This window comes from Pithys albifrons, chromosome 4, assembly GCF_047495875.1.
Source record: "Pithys albifrons albifrons isolate INPA30051 chromosome 4, PitAlb_v1, whole genome shotgun sequence".
Classification (NCBI taxonomy): Eukaryota; Metazoa; Chordata; class Aves; order Passeriformes; family Thamnophilidae; genus Pithys; species Pithys albifrons.
Genome location: NC_092461.1, coordinates 31,207,881 through 31,224,762, shown reverse-complemented (window position 1 = coordinate 31,224,762; position 16,882 = coordinate 31,207,881). Strand labels below are relative to the sequence as shown.

Genomic DNA, 16,882 nt, shown 5'->3' with positions numbered 1-16,882 from the left:
GCATGAGTGAGTTAAGGACTGGAGACACACAGGCCAAGTGTTGCACTGGGCATAAAACAGGCAGTGATGAAAGGAAAGGTTTATTAGCTGGAGCTCAGCACGAGACCCAAAATGCTACAGGGCTTCTGATTCAGACCTGGACAACACACTGTCCTTTTAGGAACATGTACAATGAAGCAGAGTCCACCTGCAGAGGGGATGAAAAACCACTTTAAATTGGACATTCAGCCCAAATCCAGAAGCGAGCGGGGAGGCTGAGCACCAACAAAAGGCAGTTCATCACTGTGAGCTGAATAATGAGAGAAGCTTTCAGGTGGCTGATCAACCACACTCCTAACCCTTGGGGCTGAAACATTCTCCATCTGGCAGAAGCAACCCTGAGGATTCCAGCAACATCTCCACTGCCAGGGGATCCACCACAGGAGCAGAGTAAATGTGTACAGGTGAGAACCAAGGAAATGACACAGGTGAGAACCAAGGAAATGTGCACAGGTGAGAACCAAGGAAAAGACACAGGTGAGAACCAAGGAAATGCAGACAGGTGAGAAAAAAGGAAATAAGGCACCGGAAATAAAGAGTGGTCTTTGATCCACACCCAGTGTCTGACCCACCTCATCTGTTCTCAGTAAGAGAGGAAAACTAAACATGCAAGAACCTGCAAGAGCAACGCTGAAGTATATTTATATTTATATATATATACACACACATATATATACACACACATGTTTTATATATATATATATATACACATATATATACAAATATATATATATATACACACATGTATAATGTATATAATATATACATACACATAATGTATTACACACAGAGGAACCCTGACTGTGTGCCACACAGCAGGTTACACCCTGAGAGCTCCAGGCTGCCAGGGATCTCGGGGATCTCAGTCCTCTGGAAGAGCACTGTGAGGAAATGCACCATCCAACGCAAGCAAAGCATTCAGACAAACATCTCAGTTTCTAATGATTTTTAGAATTTCTTACAGAGCTGACACCACCCTGTTCTAAATGCTTGTTCAACCCTCTCTCAACTTCAGGTTTCCACCTCAGCAAGTCTTCACATGAGCCCATCTTCCCTTTTTCTGCATTATTTTAACCCAGTGCCCCTCCCCTCCTTTTCTCACCTCAATCTCTCTACAGCCAGTGCCTTCTGCATCAGCTAACCTCAGGATTAAGATGTTTTTGCTTTCTTAACTCAATGTCCTTATGGACATAACCACTGACTGCTGATAACAAGAGCTTTGTTTAGTGTGTTGATGTCATTTTTCTTGGTTCATCTTTAGACAAGAAGGAGAGAAGAAGTGTAGCTTGTACAGGAGATGGTACCATTTGTTTGGTTAAAAGCAGGGGATCATCACTTGTTCTCTGAGTGACAATTCAAAAAGGTCCAGAGAAAACGGTGCTTTTGACAGGCAGATAGTGAATCTATCCAAAACTTTTCTATCGATACTTTACAACACTTTTAACATCAAATAAAATGGGAAAATGGGAGAAATAGGTAGTACTTCAAGTTGTAAAATGTGTTGAATTGAAACTGCAGATACTACAGGGATAATAAAATACCAGACAAGATGAATTAATTGAATTTATTCAAATCCAAGAGGCAGTGGGGTTCTTTTATCCCTGGCTCTACAGAATAGCTTTAGTAAAATAATTTCTTTGTGTTCTAAAGCACAGTCCTCTCCAGGGCACAACAGAGTGTTCATTTCTTGTTGGAGCAATTCAGAGAAGAGGAGAGGAGGAGGCTCAGTGAGCAGAGATTGTGTGGAATATACAACTACTTCTAGAACTGGAGCACTTCAAGGAAGGTAAGCAATGCTGAACCAGGCAGGGAAGGAAATTAAAAGCATTTAGACCCAGACTACTCAAAAATTGTTGGCTCTCACCCAAATCCAGATCATAATTTTGCCACACAGGTACCAACTGCCAAAAATCCTTTTCTCTCTCGTTTTTGCAGAACCACCCTATTTTTATTATCCACTTTATCCCAAAGGAAACTGCACTTTTTGGCCAGGAAGGCAATACAAAACACCTTGTGACATGGCAAAGGCTGATGTGGCTCATGGCTCCAACCTGAGCAGGGCTCAGGAAAGCTGACTGGCTTGCTGGTACTCTTATCACAAATTATAAAAAATAGGAGATATATTAATTTGATAAAAATCAGCTTTGGAAAGGAAAGAGGTTTGTTTGGGATTTTTTATCTTCTCTTTCACAAGTACAGTAGTGAACACCAAAATAGGGCAGTGTGGAAGTAAATCATCGAACCTGGATTCTATCCTTGTGCCTAAGATCTCATTCCTGAAATCACATTTAGTCAAACAAAAAGAAGGAATCTAAATTTCAGTTGCACTCCATGGATGAAATGCCCACATTAACTTCAGAAGCATCCAGAATTATTTAAATATTAAAAAATAAATAAATAAAATACAGCATCTTATGTTGAAGGGATTAAAGTTAGAACAGATATAAGGCTTATGAATAAAAGGAGTTTGAGCATAAAGCTTCAACAATATAAAGTCTATCTCCATTAACAGCACACTTTCATACAGAAGAGCAGAGCCTGAGAACTGAACAGAAAAAAAGTCCAATTAAGGCCTGTATCTCATCTTAATACACTGCTGACTACATCAGAAAAGATACATTAAGGACAGTATTAAATTAAATTAGCTCCATATACTGTATTTTAACACTTCCCAGCACTTACTGATAGTGCAGCACAGAGCAGTTTTATGAGAGCACTTAAACCTCCCCAGTTTCTGCAGCTGAACCTCCAGAACTGCAGCTCATGTTCAGCAGCACAGGAAAATGCTCCTGTACACACCAATTTCAGAACAAATAAATAAATCAGCCAAATCCCTTATAAATTATAAACCAGCCCTGTCTGCCACACAACTGGCCAGTAAGCACTGTCTGTGTTTAGCAGCTTAAATCAAGATTTTAAAAAACCCACAACATGCTTGGCAAGTTTTCTTCATCCAGCTCAAAGACTTGTCCATTTAAACTCTTGATTTGGTTGTTTGTCCAGTTGGGGTTATGCAGCACTTCTTAATGCCAGACTTGTTCCAAAGAAACCAAGTGTATTACATTAAACTGAGATATTTTGAAGAGCAATTCTCCTTTCCACCTCGTGGCTAAAAGGAACCCCCAGTGAATCCCCATCACTGTGACTGCAAGGACCAAATCCCCGCAGCCCAGACTGATCTCGGAGCCTCAAGCCCATGATGTGTGCAATGAAGTGGGAGTGTCTTCCTGCCATCCCTGAGAAGAACCAGCCTCCACCACATAGTCTCTAGGAATGAAAACCAGCCCAGAATTCCCTGGGTTCAAAACAACACCATGTTTGCTGAGAGATTATGGTACCTGTTTAAATTTCTCGCTGCAACCTTGCATTAAGACGTGGAACAGTTGAATATTTAAACACACTGCAGAGTTACTCAAGAAGTAACAGACTCAGGCTCAAACCAGCCCCCTCACACAGCAGGGTAAGCTCAGCACTGCAGAACTAATAGGGGAACTCACCCTTTCAGACAGAGGCACCTACACTGAGGTTTAGGCAAAGCTTGGCATGACCACCCACCAGGGAACAGCAGAAAAGGGCACCTGAACATAACATTACACCCTGATATTCTATTCAGCTTGAGGGGATAAGCAAGCTTTGCAGTGAGGTCATAAAGCAATTTCTATACTGAATTTATGAGCTCATTGTACAGTCATTTCCAGGAGCCAGGGACTGGTTTATTAAAGGCAGCCTGCAGCAAAATTGAGAACGGAGATTGTAGAGAAGTTTGACTGCAATACTGGCAATATCCAAGAGTGAAGCACAGAAATTGTAAGGCAAACAAGGAGGGAGGGAACATTTAAGTATGAGACCTATAAATATCTGAACAAGGACATTTCAGAATCAGCAACATGAGAAGCATTGATTTACATTCATTTTCATTTGCAGAATTTCACTTCTATTCGATGACGAGCTTATGCAGGGTTGAAAAATAACCACCACTCCTGAATATTCACACCAGACACCTATTGCTAAATCATGAATAAATGACAGCAGAGCATTTTCACCACATATACAAGTCGTTTAAGATCTATCTTGTTTCTTAACTTCAAAACTCCCACTTGATTCTTACATTAGTCCTTGTCAAAGCACTCTAATTGGCAGGAGCATCACAAGACAAACCTTCAAGCACAGCCCAGCAGAGATCCCAAAAGGCACTGAGAGGGGCACAGGCAACAGCCCAAAAGGGCTGAATTGTTCTGCAGCAACAGAGAGGAACTGAAGGATCTTTTAAGGAGGTTCTGGGGAACTCCAAGAGATTCATAAATATCAAACATTTTGAGGCTCAGGATCAAAGGGGACCTTGGACCATCTCTCATGTCCCTACCCCAACTTGCTACATTTCAGACAACAATGTCCTTCCTGAGCAAAGGCATTTCACAACAAACACCTTTATGTACTCAAAGATACCCAGACTAAAACCAAGCAAGTCAAACCCAAACCCACAGCAAATTCCTCACAACTCAGCCAAGAAAACTGGACCACAGCACATTCTAATTATATCTTCAAATGTTTAATTGACTAGACTGTTTACAATACTGCCTGATTCTATGATTTAGAAGCTTTTATTTTATGCTACTGGTGGTTCTTACTGTAAAAAGCTTGGAATTCCACAGCATTTTTTATCCAAGTAGATCCAATTATTGGTTTATAGTAGTTTAACTGGACAAACTGGGAGAAGGTTATTATTTATGAGTATACCAAGGTGGTGAACAGAAAGAGAAGTTATAGAAATGGATATCTGTTAAAATGGAATGAGCCACAACAGTAAATCAGAGCCAGTGATACCTTACTGTGGTTTGCTCTCTCCCACCTACAATACACCAATCTTTCAAATACTGGAAAAATATGATTCATATTTTTCCTATCATGGATGTTGTCCACAAATAAATCATCACAACCATAATAATTTCAATGATTAAAAATTTAATTTTGTAGACTTCCTCCAGAGCTTTATCCTATTGGCTGTTTTAGCACCCTGATTTTTATTCCTCCCCCCATAAATCATCTCCTCCAAACACTACAGAAAGTGCAAGGTTGGTGATTAAGCCTAGATTAGATCAGATGTTAATGCAGAGAGTTGCTCATTCCATACATCAGTCAGCCAAGAACCCTCTGATGCTGCTGGAAAGTGGTTTGTCTGCTGACATAGTTCTGATCACCTGCATTTTCCTTCCACCACAAAATAACAATTAATTAAACCAAATCCATTCCATAAACCTCCCAACAGGATCCAGCATGTGCATTCCCTGGCAGGCTTTGTTTGCTGCTCCTTCAGCTATCAGCAGGTGACTCAGAGGGGAGTTGGAGGCGGGGCCTGCTCGTTAGCAGGAGAGTGAGAAGGCTTTAAAAACATCTCTAGGGAGCACAAGCGACCTGGAGCGCGGCGACCAGGAGCGTGGCACGTCAGTGAGGGCGTGGCACGGCAGTTTGCACGGCAGTTCGCACAGGCAGGGCAGAAGCCTAGGTATTTCTGCGGCCCTTTTTTTTGTTTTTTTCTGTTTGTTAGTTTGTTTCTCTTTTCTACCTTTCCCCACAGCTCAAGGCAGTCATGCCTCCCAAAAAAAATGAAAGCTGTTGCTCCTGTTACCAGTAGAGGGGTGTCAATACAGACAGAACCCTCTAAAAAGGATGCAGCCACTCAGGCCTCTGGCTCCATAGACTGTTTGAGCCTGGACCTACTACCAGAGGACAGTATGAGAAGCACCTGCATACGATGTGAGCAGGTGAACGATTTGCTGGGTCTGGTGGCAGAGCTAAAGGAAGAGGTGGATAGGCTCAGAAACATAAGGGAGAGTGAAAGGGAAATTGACTGGTGGAGTCACACCCTTTCCACTCCTAAGGAAGCCCAGCAGGAGGTGGTGAAGCCCACCCCCTCCTGCCATCAGGCAGACAGAACAGACCATAGGGATGCGGACGAATGGAAACAGATGCCCCTCTCGACCCCTTTCACCTGCCAGGGTGCCCTTAAAAAACAGGTATATGGCCCTGGACTCGGACAGTCAGTTGGAGGACAGTCCGGAGGAGGATCTGTCTACAAGGTCTTCTGGTTACCCCCAGTCTACCGGACGGGTTACAACTACAGGAAAGAGGAAAAAGAGAAGGGTTGTTGTAATCGGTGACTCCCTTCTGAGGGGAACTGAGGGCCCTCTGTGTCGGCCAGACCCGTCCCACAGGGAAGTTTGCTGCCTTCCCGGGGCCAGGGTGAGGGATATTACCAAAAGACTTCCTAAGCTTATCCAACCCTCAGACTATTACCCACTGTTGGTTGTCCAGGTTGGAAGTGATGATATTAATAAAAGGAGTACCAGAGTAATTAAAAAAGATTTCAAGGCACTGACCCGATCTCTTCATGGAACAGGAGCACAGGTAGTAATTGCCTCAGTTCCTGTGCTAGCCAGGATGAATGAGGAGAGGTTTAGGAAAGCCCAGCTTACCAATAGGTGGCTTAGGGGATGGTGCTATCGTCAAAATTTTGGGGTTTTTGATCATGGGGCAAACTCCGTGTTGCCCAGTCTCGTCAAAGCAGATGGGCTTCATTTATCTAGGAAGGGCAAAAGAACTGTAGCCCATAAGTTAGCAGGGTTAGTTAGGAGGGCTTTAAACTAGGTTTGAAGGGGGAAGGGATGGCAACTGGGCTCTCCAGAGATAGGCCTAAGGGCATAGAGCCTGAGTTGAGAATGAAATCAATGGCCCAGCTGAAGTGCATGTACACCAATGCACGCAGTATGGGAAACAAACAAGAGGAGCTGGAAGCCATAGTGCAGCAGGAAAACTATGACATAGTTGCTGTCACAGAAACGTGGTGGGATGAATCACATGACTGGAGTGCTGCTATGGGGGGCTACAAGCTCTTCAGAAAGGACAGACAGGGCCAGAATCAGGGGCAAGGCCAACAAGGCTGACACCCTTGTGGGAGTCTGTTACAGACCACCCAACCAGGATGATGAAGGAGATGAATTGTTCTACAAGCAGCTGGCAGATGTCTCAAAATCTCCAGCCCTTGTTCTTGTGGGTGACTTTAACCTGCCAGATATCTGCTGGGAGCTTCATACTGCAGAGAAGAGGCAGTCAAGGAGGTTCCTGGAGTGTATAGAGGACAATTTCCTTCATCACCTGCTAAATGAGCCTACCAGGGGTAAGGCCCCACTAGACCTACTGTTTTCAAACAGAGAGGGGCTGGTAGATGATGTATGTAGTGGTTGGAGGCCGCCTGGGGCACAGTGACCATGAAATAATAGAATTTTCAGTCCTCAGGGATGTAAGAAGAGCCACCATTAACACCTCTACTTTGGACTTCTGGAGAGCAGATTTTGGCCTATTCAAAAAACTGATTCAGAGCATACCCTGGGAAACAACCCTTAAAGGCAAGGGGGTCCAGGAGGGATGGACATGTTTTAAGAGGGAGATTTTGAATGCACACCAACAGGCTGTCCCAGTGTGCCAAAAGGCCAGCCGGAGGGGAAGACGGCCAGCTTGGTTAAATAGGGAGATTCTGAAAGAAATCAGGGATAAAAAGAAAGTTTACAGACTATGGAAAAAAGGGCTGGCTACTTACGAAGAATTTACAGATAGAGCTAGGTCATGCAGGAAAAAAATTAGGGAAAGAAAAGTGGAATTTGAAGTAAATTTGGCTATTTCAGTTAGGGATAACAAAAAGTCCTTTTATAAATACATTAATAACAAAAGGAGGGGCAAGGAAAACCTCCATTCTCTGTTGGACTTGGAGGGAAATATAGTTAAGGAAGATAAGGAGAAGGCTGAGGTACTTAACACCTACTTTGCCTCAGTTTTCACCAGTAAGACAGGTGGCCCTCAAGACAACTCGCCTCTGGAGCTGGTGGACAGGGAGAGGGAGCTGAATAGCCCTCCTGTATTCCAGGAGGAAATATTGACCGACTTACTGAGCCAGCTGGATCCTAACAAGTCTATGGGACCAGACAGGATCCATCCCAGGGTGATGAAGGAACTGGCAGAAGAGCTTGGCAAACCGCTCTCCATCATCTTCCAACAGTCCTGGCTCTCTGGGGAGGTCCCAGATGATTGGAGGTTGGCCAGTGTCACCCCAAATCCACAAAAAGGGCTTCAAGCAGGATCCTGGCAACCACAGGCCTGTCAGCCTGACCTCCGTGCCTGGCAGGGTTATGGAGCAGTTCATCCTGAGTACAATCACACATCACCTTCAGGGTGGACAAGGGATTAGACCCAGCCAGCATGGGTTTAGGAGGGGCAGGTCCTGTCTGACCAACCTGATCTCTTTCTACGATCAGGTGACCCACCTGGAGGATGAGGGGAAGGCTGTGGATGTGTCTATCTGGACTTCAGCAAGGCCTTTGATACTGTCTCCCATAATATACTCCTGAAAAAGCTGGTAGCCCATGGCCTGGACAAGTGTACCCTCTCCTGGATTAAGAGCTGGCTGGAGGGTCGGGCCCAGAGAGTGCTGGTGAACGGAGCTGCACCCAGCTGGTGGCCAGTCACCAGTGGTGTTCCCCAGGGGTCTGTATTGGGTCCAGTCCTGTTTAAAATCTTTCTTGATGATTTAGATGAGGGGATTGAGTCCATCATCAGCAAATTTGCTGATGACACCAAGTTGGGAGGGAGTGTCGACCTGCTGGAAGGCAGGAGGGCTCTGCAGAGGGATCTGGATAGACTTGAGAGATGGGCTGATTCCAGTGGGATGAAGTTCAACAAAGCCAAGTGCCGGGTCCTGCACTTTGGCCACAACAACCCCCTGCAGCGCTCCAGGCTGGGCACAGAGTGGCTGGAGAGCAGCCAGGCAGAAAGGGACCTGGGAGTACTAATTGACAGGAAGCTCAACATGAGCCAACAGTGTGCCCAGGTGGCCAAGAAGGCCAATGGAATCCTGTCCTGTATCAAAAATAGCGTGGCCAGCAGGACCAGGGAAGTGATCCTTCCCCTGTACTCTGCCTTGGGGAGGCCACACCTTGAGTACTGTGTTCAGTTCTGGGCCCCTCAGTTCAGAAAGGTGCTGGAGTGAGTCCAGAGAAGAGCAACAAGGCTGGTAAAGGGACTGGAGCACAAGTGCTGTGGGGAGAGGCTGAGGGAGCTGGGGTTGTTTAGCCTGGAGAAGAGGAGGCTCAGAGGTGACCTCAGCACTGTCTATAACTACCTGAAGGGAAGTTCTGGCCAGGTGGGGGCTGGTCTCTTCTCCCAGGCACTCAGCAATAGGACAAGGGGGCATGGGCTTAAGCTCTGCCAGGGGAAATATAAGTTGGATATCAGAAAAAAATTCTTTCCAGAGAGAGTAATCAGGCATTGGAATGGGCTGCCCAGAGAGGTGGTGAATTCACCATCCCTAGAGATTTTTAAACGCAGATTGGACGTGGCGCTGAGTGCCATGATCTAGTAAATGGACTGGAGTTGGACCAAGGGTTGGACTCGATGATCTTGGAGGTCTTTTCCAACCCAATTGATTCTATGATTCTATGATTCCCACTACCCTGTTGTACCACACGCTGTTAAAAACCAAGTTCTTGCCTTCCAGCCCCCAACACCCTTGAAAAACCATCACAATGATCACTGGGAACCTGCAGCTTCTTGGTTGCCAGGACAACTGGCTGACAAGCAAAAAGTGAACCAAAAGGCTGCTTTTTTTTCATGGATTTGGTGCAAAGTTCTGCATTTCCAGAATTTAGTCCTCTTTTGGAATAATATTCCCCCTGCTGCCATGACTCAGAAGTGTCTATAGGTCAGACATTCTGCACAAAGTTATAAATTTAAACATTTATGCTGGACATTTTACACACTTAAGTATCAGCTTGTTTCCTCAATGATGCTGATTTATATTTATAAGCAATTAGGAAATACCTGGTTATGTCATCAAACACAAAGAAAACCTTTACTAATGTTTCAACACCTTTCCCAGGCTACAATCATGATTTCTGTACTGCAGAATCAAAGATGATGAATTAGCAGTGCTAGTGGTCCAAAAGAAAGTTTAAAAATAGCAGTTTCACCTGGTTATTGAACAGCAGAACTGTGAATAATCTCCCTGGGAAGGAAGCAAATTCACATGCAAAGCAAGTCCCTGAGAGCAGCAAAGCCTGTGCCTGTCAAACCCTCCACAGCACACACAACATTCCCAAAGGGAGGGCAGAGACCAGGGATGGGCTACAGTCCATTATTACAACCTTCCTTATTTTCATCTGAAATTGCATCTTCTGCACATCCAGCCAAGATGAGGCTAAACTTATCTCATGGCTTAAAACAACAAGTCTGCACCTTCATCAGGCAAGAACAGGTGGGATGTTCAAGAGAAAAGAGCAGCTTCAGAAAAGCACAGTGCAGCTTCCACACAACTCTTCTTTCATCCTGCTACTTTTATCTACTTTTCCTTTGACTCTCTCAACTATTCTGTTTTATTACTTACATGAACATCACTAAAAGGCCAAGAAAACACAGAGAAACCCAAGGATTCACACAGAAGCCCCTTCCTGCAGAGTAAATAGCACGAGAAAGCCACCTGAGGTGAACTGCCAGCTCCCCAGGACCCCACACTGATACCCAGCCCTGCAATTCCCACTGCCAGGCTCATCTTTCTTCACCTCTTTTTGTTTGTTTGTTCCAATAAAACAATCCAAACACACAGCACCAAGCTGTGCTAAAAAGAAAAACCAAAGGGAAATATTGATGAGACGAGGAAACCTCTCCTTTTTAATCACACAACCCAGTGCAATGGAAGGCCCAACTCCCCCTAGGTTTGCAGCATTCCCTCACCTTCACGTGGCTGAAATCCCCAGCTTTGCTGCTTTCCTGTGGATTCAGAGCTTTGGTCTCCACTCTGGGTTTGACAACCTGACGGAAAGGGCTGGAGAGGGGGAGTCCACTCACACTGATTCCATCTGCAAACAGAACACATGAAATTACTTTTGCTTGTCTAATGCTATGTTTTATTCCAATGAGTCTACATCTGTATTATCACAGGGAGAGAAGAGACATAAAAAGTAGGATTAACATTTTATACAATAAGGCAAAGCAGAAGACAAAGATTGCTTTGCTGGTTTTCCCTTCAAGCCAAAAATAATCCAAAAAGAATACACCAAAAATTCAGTGATGATCACAGGAAAGGACTATTTGAGATATCAGAACAGAGATGTCAGAATTAATAATATAAAATTAGTTTTAACATTTACAGTTTTCAAACAGAAGAAAGATAAAAGCTTGTGGTTTTCCATGACAGTGACCCCACCAGCTGCTCAGGATCTTTAAACTAGTTTCTGGTAAGAGGTTTCTTTTTTCAAGTATATTTTGTGGAAAAGAATAGAAAATAGAGAAGTTTATGTTCTGTACATCTACTGATGTAAAAACAAATAAAGTATTTCTCACATATAGTAGAGGCAGAACTAAGATTTACACTATAAAAGTCAACAAAAAGTGTAACAGAAATGAGTATCCTTAGAGGAATATCCTCACTGTAGGATTCACTATCAGTCTGGGGACTGACAGACAGTAAAGCAACAAGAGACAACAGGACAACTTAATAGAACCTGTTATTGCCAACAACGTCGTGTAACTTGAAGGTAAATGAACACACAGGAGCATATTTGGGTTTCTCAACCAAACCAAGGGCACATTCTAAGCACAAACCAATCAAATGTGTGAAAATTAACACTGAATCAAAAGCATCAGAGTAACAAGAAAATCAAAGTAATGAAGCCTTAACATATACTCAAACCAGATTCACTATTTTCCATTATTTAGATTTGCATCCCAAGTCCAAAGGAGAGCAGGACTTTGTTTCTTTAAGCCATTCAGAGCAATTGCAACACATAAATACCAACTAAATACATCAAACCTACAGCAGCCACAAGGCCAAACCCATGGGAAACACCAAACTGTCCCACAAACCCCAAACGTATTTCCTGAATCAGTCGTACACTGAAAAGTTCAAGACATTGCCAACAAAACTCATCACAAATACATTTGATTGCAGGCTTTAAAATTCAGTCTTTTTTAAAGAAAATTAAAAGTTTCAATGGAAGGAAAATATTCTTTTCCAACTGATGAATGATTTTCACTAGTTCTATATTTGCAAGAAAAATTGATATTGATTGGTGCTTAAAATTGCAAATTAAAACACAAAAAGAACCAAGCATGAAAAACTGCATGGCATTAGTCAAATTTTCCATTTTTATAAGGCATGAGCTTTCTTTTCTTTGAGAAAGCAATAGATAACACCTAAAAGAATATCACAGACATACAACTAATGCCTTTCTTCATTACTTTATCCTTTAGAACCCCAGTTTATTTTCATTTTCTTTGTGGAAAAAAAGAAGGCATGAGTTTAAACATTTTCTCTGAGAAGAAGGAATTTTTGAATCTCTAAATTGTGCCTGAAAAAGGAGGGTTTATAGCAAAGGAGACATTGATGGTGCTTCAGGATGAAAAGTCTAAGGTAACCACTGTAGTGATCAAGTTTCTGTCTCAGAACTTAATGATGGCAGAAAAAGCAGAGAGCATCAATGAAGCAGTTCAGCAGAAGTTTTAAATTATTGATACTGATATTTTTTGAGGTTTCATACATTTTATTTTCTCTCATGAAGTTTAAAATGCTGAAGATGCTGAATTCTCCACAGTTTTCTTTCATTCATCCCTACTGTTAAACAGCTTGAGCAGCCTTGTACTATAAAAAGAGTAATTGTCTCTCTACTCTGTCCAGAAATTTTCCTAATTTGCAGAATCCACACTGAATATTTCCATGGTAACAGCACATGACCAACACTTTTTCCATGGTAACTGCAAAAACACAGCTTGCCTTTCCAACATCCCAGTCACTGCTGTCACAACAGAGCAAAATCTCTTACCAGCATTTCCTCTCTCCTCTCCAATGTTAAGTAAATTGTCAATTTAGCTTCATTAGCCACTTTCCCAGATCACTGCAAAGAACAATCCCACACAACTTTGTATCTGAATGAGGGGAGGAGCATCCAGGGAGTTCAACCTGCAGATTTACATCCCACTGACTAAGCCTCGAAGGAAGAGGTGGCCCAGGACAGCTCCTGCTCCATGGAATGCTGGGCTGCACAACAGTGAGGGGGTGACAAAACTGAACACTCTTCAACAGGTGCAGCACAACCACAGTGGTCTCAAACTCTGCAGCAAGGAACACTTATAAACTATTCCACTGAGGCCAGGACACCAGAGTTTGGATTCCAAGGCAGTTTACAGGTAACTGGCAACACAACTGAGATGGAAAACAGCATAGGATTTGAGGCTGAATTGCTGCTTCTTTCCAGAAGACCTTCACATGATCCAACAGCAGCACAGGGACTCCAAGGGGTGAAGGACAAGGAGGAATCACACAATCCATTAAGTTGAAAAAGGCCTCTGAGATCATCGAATCCAACCTATGACTGAACACCACCCTGTCAACTAGACCAGAACTGGAAGTGCCACATCCAGTCTTTTCTTTGACACCCCCAGGAACAGTGACTCCACCACCTCCCTGAGTCTGTTCCAAGGATGGCAGGGGGGCTGCAGGTCCACAGCAGGAATTCCCCCACAGCCCAGGCGATATTCCCTGTGGGAGCAGCTATTTCTCAGGAGCTGCATCCTGGGCAAAGGCCCAACCTGGGACAGAGACACAAGAGAGGAGCAGCCGAGAGGGGCTGGGAGGGACCGACCCCATCCCCATCTCCGTCCCCTGGGAGAGGAGTCAGGAGGCAAAGGGGGGACTGGGAGGGAATCACTGGGCTGATCCCAAACAAGCGTCACCAGCAGGGCCAGGGAGGGGATTCTGCCCCTCTGCTCCACCCTGGGGAGGCCCCACCAGGAGTGCTGTGTCCACACCTGGGGCTCCCAACAAAAGCAGAATGTGGAGCTGCAGGAGTGAGTCTGGAGGAGAACACAAAGATGCTCCAAGGGCTGGAGCAGCTCTGCCATGGACACAGCCTGGGAGAGATGGGGGGGCTCAGTCTGGAAAAAACAAGGCTCTAGAGAGACCTTAGAGCCCCTTCCAGTGCCTAAAGGGCTCCAAGAGAGCTGGAGAGGGACTCTGAGGGCATGGAGTGACAGGACAAGGGCAGCTGACATCAAACTGACAGTGAGAAATTCTTCCCTGTGAGGGTGGTGAGACACTGACAGAGGTTTCCCAGAGAGGCTGTGGCTGCCCCATCCCTGGGAGTGTTCAAGGCCAGGTTGGACAGGACTTGGAGCAACCTGGGAGAGTGGAAGGTGTCCCTGCCCACGGGCTGGGGGTTGCAATGGGATGATCATTAAGTCATTTAAAACCCAACCATTCTATGATTCTTCTGGAAAGATGGTTTTTGGAAAATACACAGCTTGATCATAACATATGAAAATTAAATGCCCCCTCAACCCATTTGTTTATTTTGTCAATCCATTGCCTGAGTGAAATTTCAAAACAAAAAGCCTCTTTGTAGGCACCATCTCCTAAGACACTGCAACAGCTTTGAAGGACATTAAACATGCAGAAGGAAAGAAAAAACAACTTGAGACAGGAGGCAGACTCTGCTTGCTGAACTTGAACATGCCTTTTTTTTCCTAGAAAAAGAGAACTATATTCTGCTAAAAGCAGGCAGAGTTCTGGAAAATTGTTTTCTGCAGCCACAAGGAAGGGGATAGCAGAGGAGTACACGAGGTTTCAGGCAATAGAATCCATTTGTGGGCACTGAGATGCATCTCCTCCCTCTCTCAGAAACACACTTAGGACTATGACAGGAGAGCCCACGGGCAGGAGCATCCAGGCAGAGTTCCTGGGAATGCAGCAGCTCCCTGGCTCCAGGAGCAGGGCACAGACAGCACATCCATCACCCATGGAGACAATAACTCCCAACAACAAATGCAGAATCAGTAAGGATTGCTTCCTGAGGTTGCTGAACTAATAAGAGTGAACCCATGAATCCAGCAAATGAAGTATAAAGAAATTCATAATAAAGACTACAGATTATTTATGCAGACTACAAAGCCTCTCAGCAAGGGAAGAGCGTAACAGGATGGCAGGTCTGTGAGCCTGTATGTGCCAATAACCACTTTATTGCTATTTGCCTCATGTTAGAAAGATTTGGGGACTCAAACACCATCTTTCCACATATTTGTAGAGTGCCTGGAATAACTGATAAAAGCTGAAGTCCCAAGGCACTTGCATACTGTTAAATAAAAAAACCCTTGTATCAGTAAAATTATGAAATGATTATTTATCTAGATTAAAAGGCAGTTGAAAGTGAAAAAAGCAGCTTACCTTCTGTAAGTACTAAAGCTGAAAATCAGGAAGAATTCTGTAGGAAAAGGTCTCAAAAATTAAGAATGTTTTTAAAGTTACACAGTGGTGAATTTATGGAGGACACAGAAGTGTTTGTGGTTACAAAACAAAACAAAAGGGAAAAACCTCATTTACTCAAATTAACAGTACAACCAAAGGGACATCTTCAAACTGCAGAGCCAAAAAGACTCCTTAGATATTAAGTCACATTGCAAGTCTATTGTGAATGATTAAATGCTAAAAGGCAACCAAGTCTAGAAACGTGGAAATGGTAATACTGGAACATCTCTGAGGACTTCCATCATCATCAGGGATACCATTATCCTAACAGAGTCCTCCAGGCTACCCAGTTTCTCAGAAGACTTGTCAAGAGTCATTTAAATTCCAAACCAGGTATCTTTCTAACAAGCAAATATATTGTCTATATGTTGTGTAAGTGCAGGAACACTTTGAAGTGGATAAAATCTGGCCACTTAAGAAAAAAAGCATTCAAGTGAGTATGAAACACATACTGGTCTTGCATAACAATATTACTGAAGATCGGTGATTTTAGAAATATGCTATCATTTCTCTGCAACCTCTTTTTCCCCAGAGACAGGAAGGAGAGACCTAAGGCACAGATTTGCTTCTCTCTCAACACATAATTAATTAGTTTCTTTGATGAGTTTATGAATCTAAATATCCTCACACCTGTCTGTAGGTTCCCTATACACGGAATAGATGAACATTAACATTTTACCTAATGAAGTACTCATTGTAGATTAATTCATTAACTTTGCAAAACATTACCCCCGTGTCCCGGGAGCTTTTTAAAAGCCTGCTTCCCACCAACAAGTTACTGTGTATAAAGCAACCCAGAAAAAGCAGCTCTTGTTCTCATCCCTTTTAGTGTCAGGGAAGTGCTGGATTTCAGAAATTACAGTATAATAACCAGGAAGGAGATTCCATTATGCTCATAATGGGGATATCCTGCTGACCTCTTCAGGACACCTCAGCAGGTGGCACAGACCTGTCTGCTGCTTCCTCCTGCCTTATCCAGGGGAACAACCTTCCCAGCCAGAGGACAAGGAACCCTGAAACACCCAGGCAAGGGACAGGAGAACAGCAAGGTCTTCCCTGGGCCTCCTTTTCTCCAGGCTAAACATCCCCAGCTCCCTCAGCTGCTCCTCCCCACACTTGTGCTCCAGACCCTTCCCCAGCCCCACTGCCCTTCTCTGCACACACTCCAGCACTTCAGTGTCTTTCCTGTAAAGAAGCTTCTGGTCTACTTAACCCTAATTAATGAAGAGACTCACTCCTCATCTCTCCAAAGTAATTAATTCCAAAGTTAATAAGCCAAGGCAACGCAGGTTGTGACATGTACCCTAAGAGGTGGCTTTAATGGGAAGGACATTCTTAGAATCATAGAATGGATTGGGTTGGAAAAGACCTCTGAGATCATCAAGTCCAACCCTTGGTCCAACTCCAGTCCCTTTACCAGATCATGGCACTCAGTGCCACAGCCAATCTCCATTTAAAAACCTCCAGGAATGGGGAATCCACCCCCTCTCTGGGCAGCCCATT

General features: G+C 43.9%; 1 protein-coding gene across 7 annotated transcripts in view; it reads right to left on the bottom strand.

Moving 5' to 3' along the window:
- Positions 1-16,882, bottom strand: part of TRAPPC9 (trafficking protein particle complex subunit 9) — a 464,855-nt gene that overhangs the window by 369,310 nt on the left and 78,663 nt on the right. For all 7 annotated transcript variants that reach the window (XM_071553785.1, XM_071553786.1, XM_071553784.1 and 4 more), the window contains one exon: positions 10,816-10,940. In XM_071553785.1, coding sequence (XP_071409886.1) covers positions 10,816-10,940 — 125 coding nt within the window. The remainder of the gene's footprint in view (positions 1-10,815; positions 10,941-16,882) is intronic.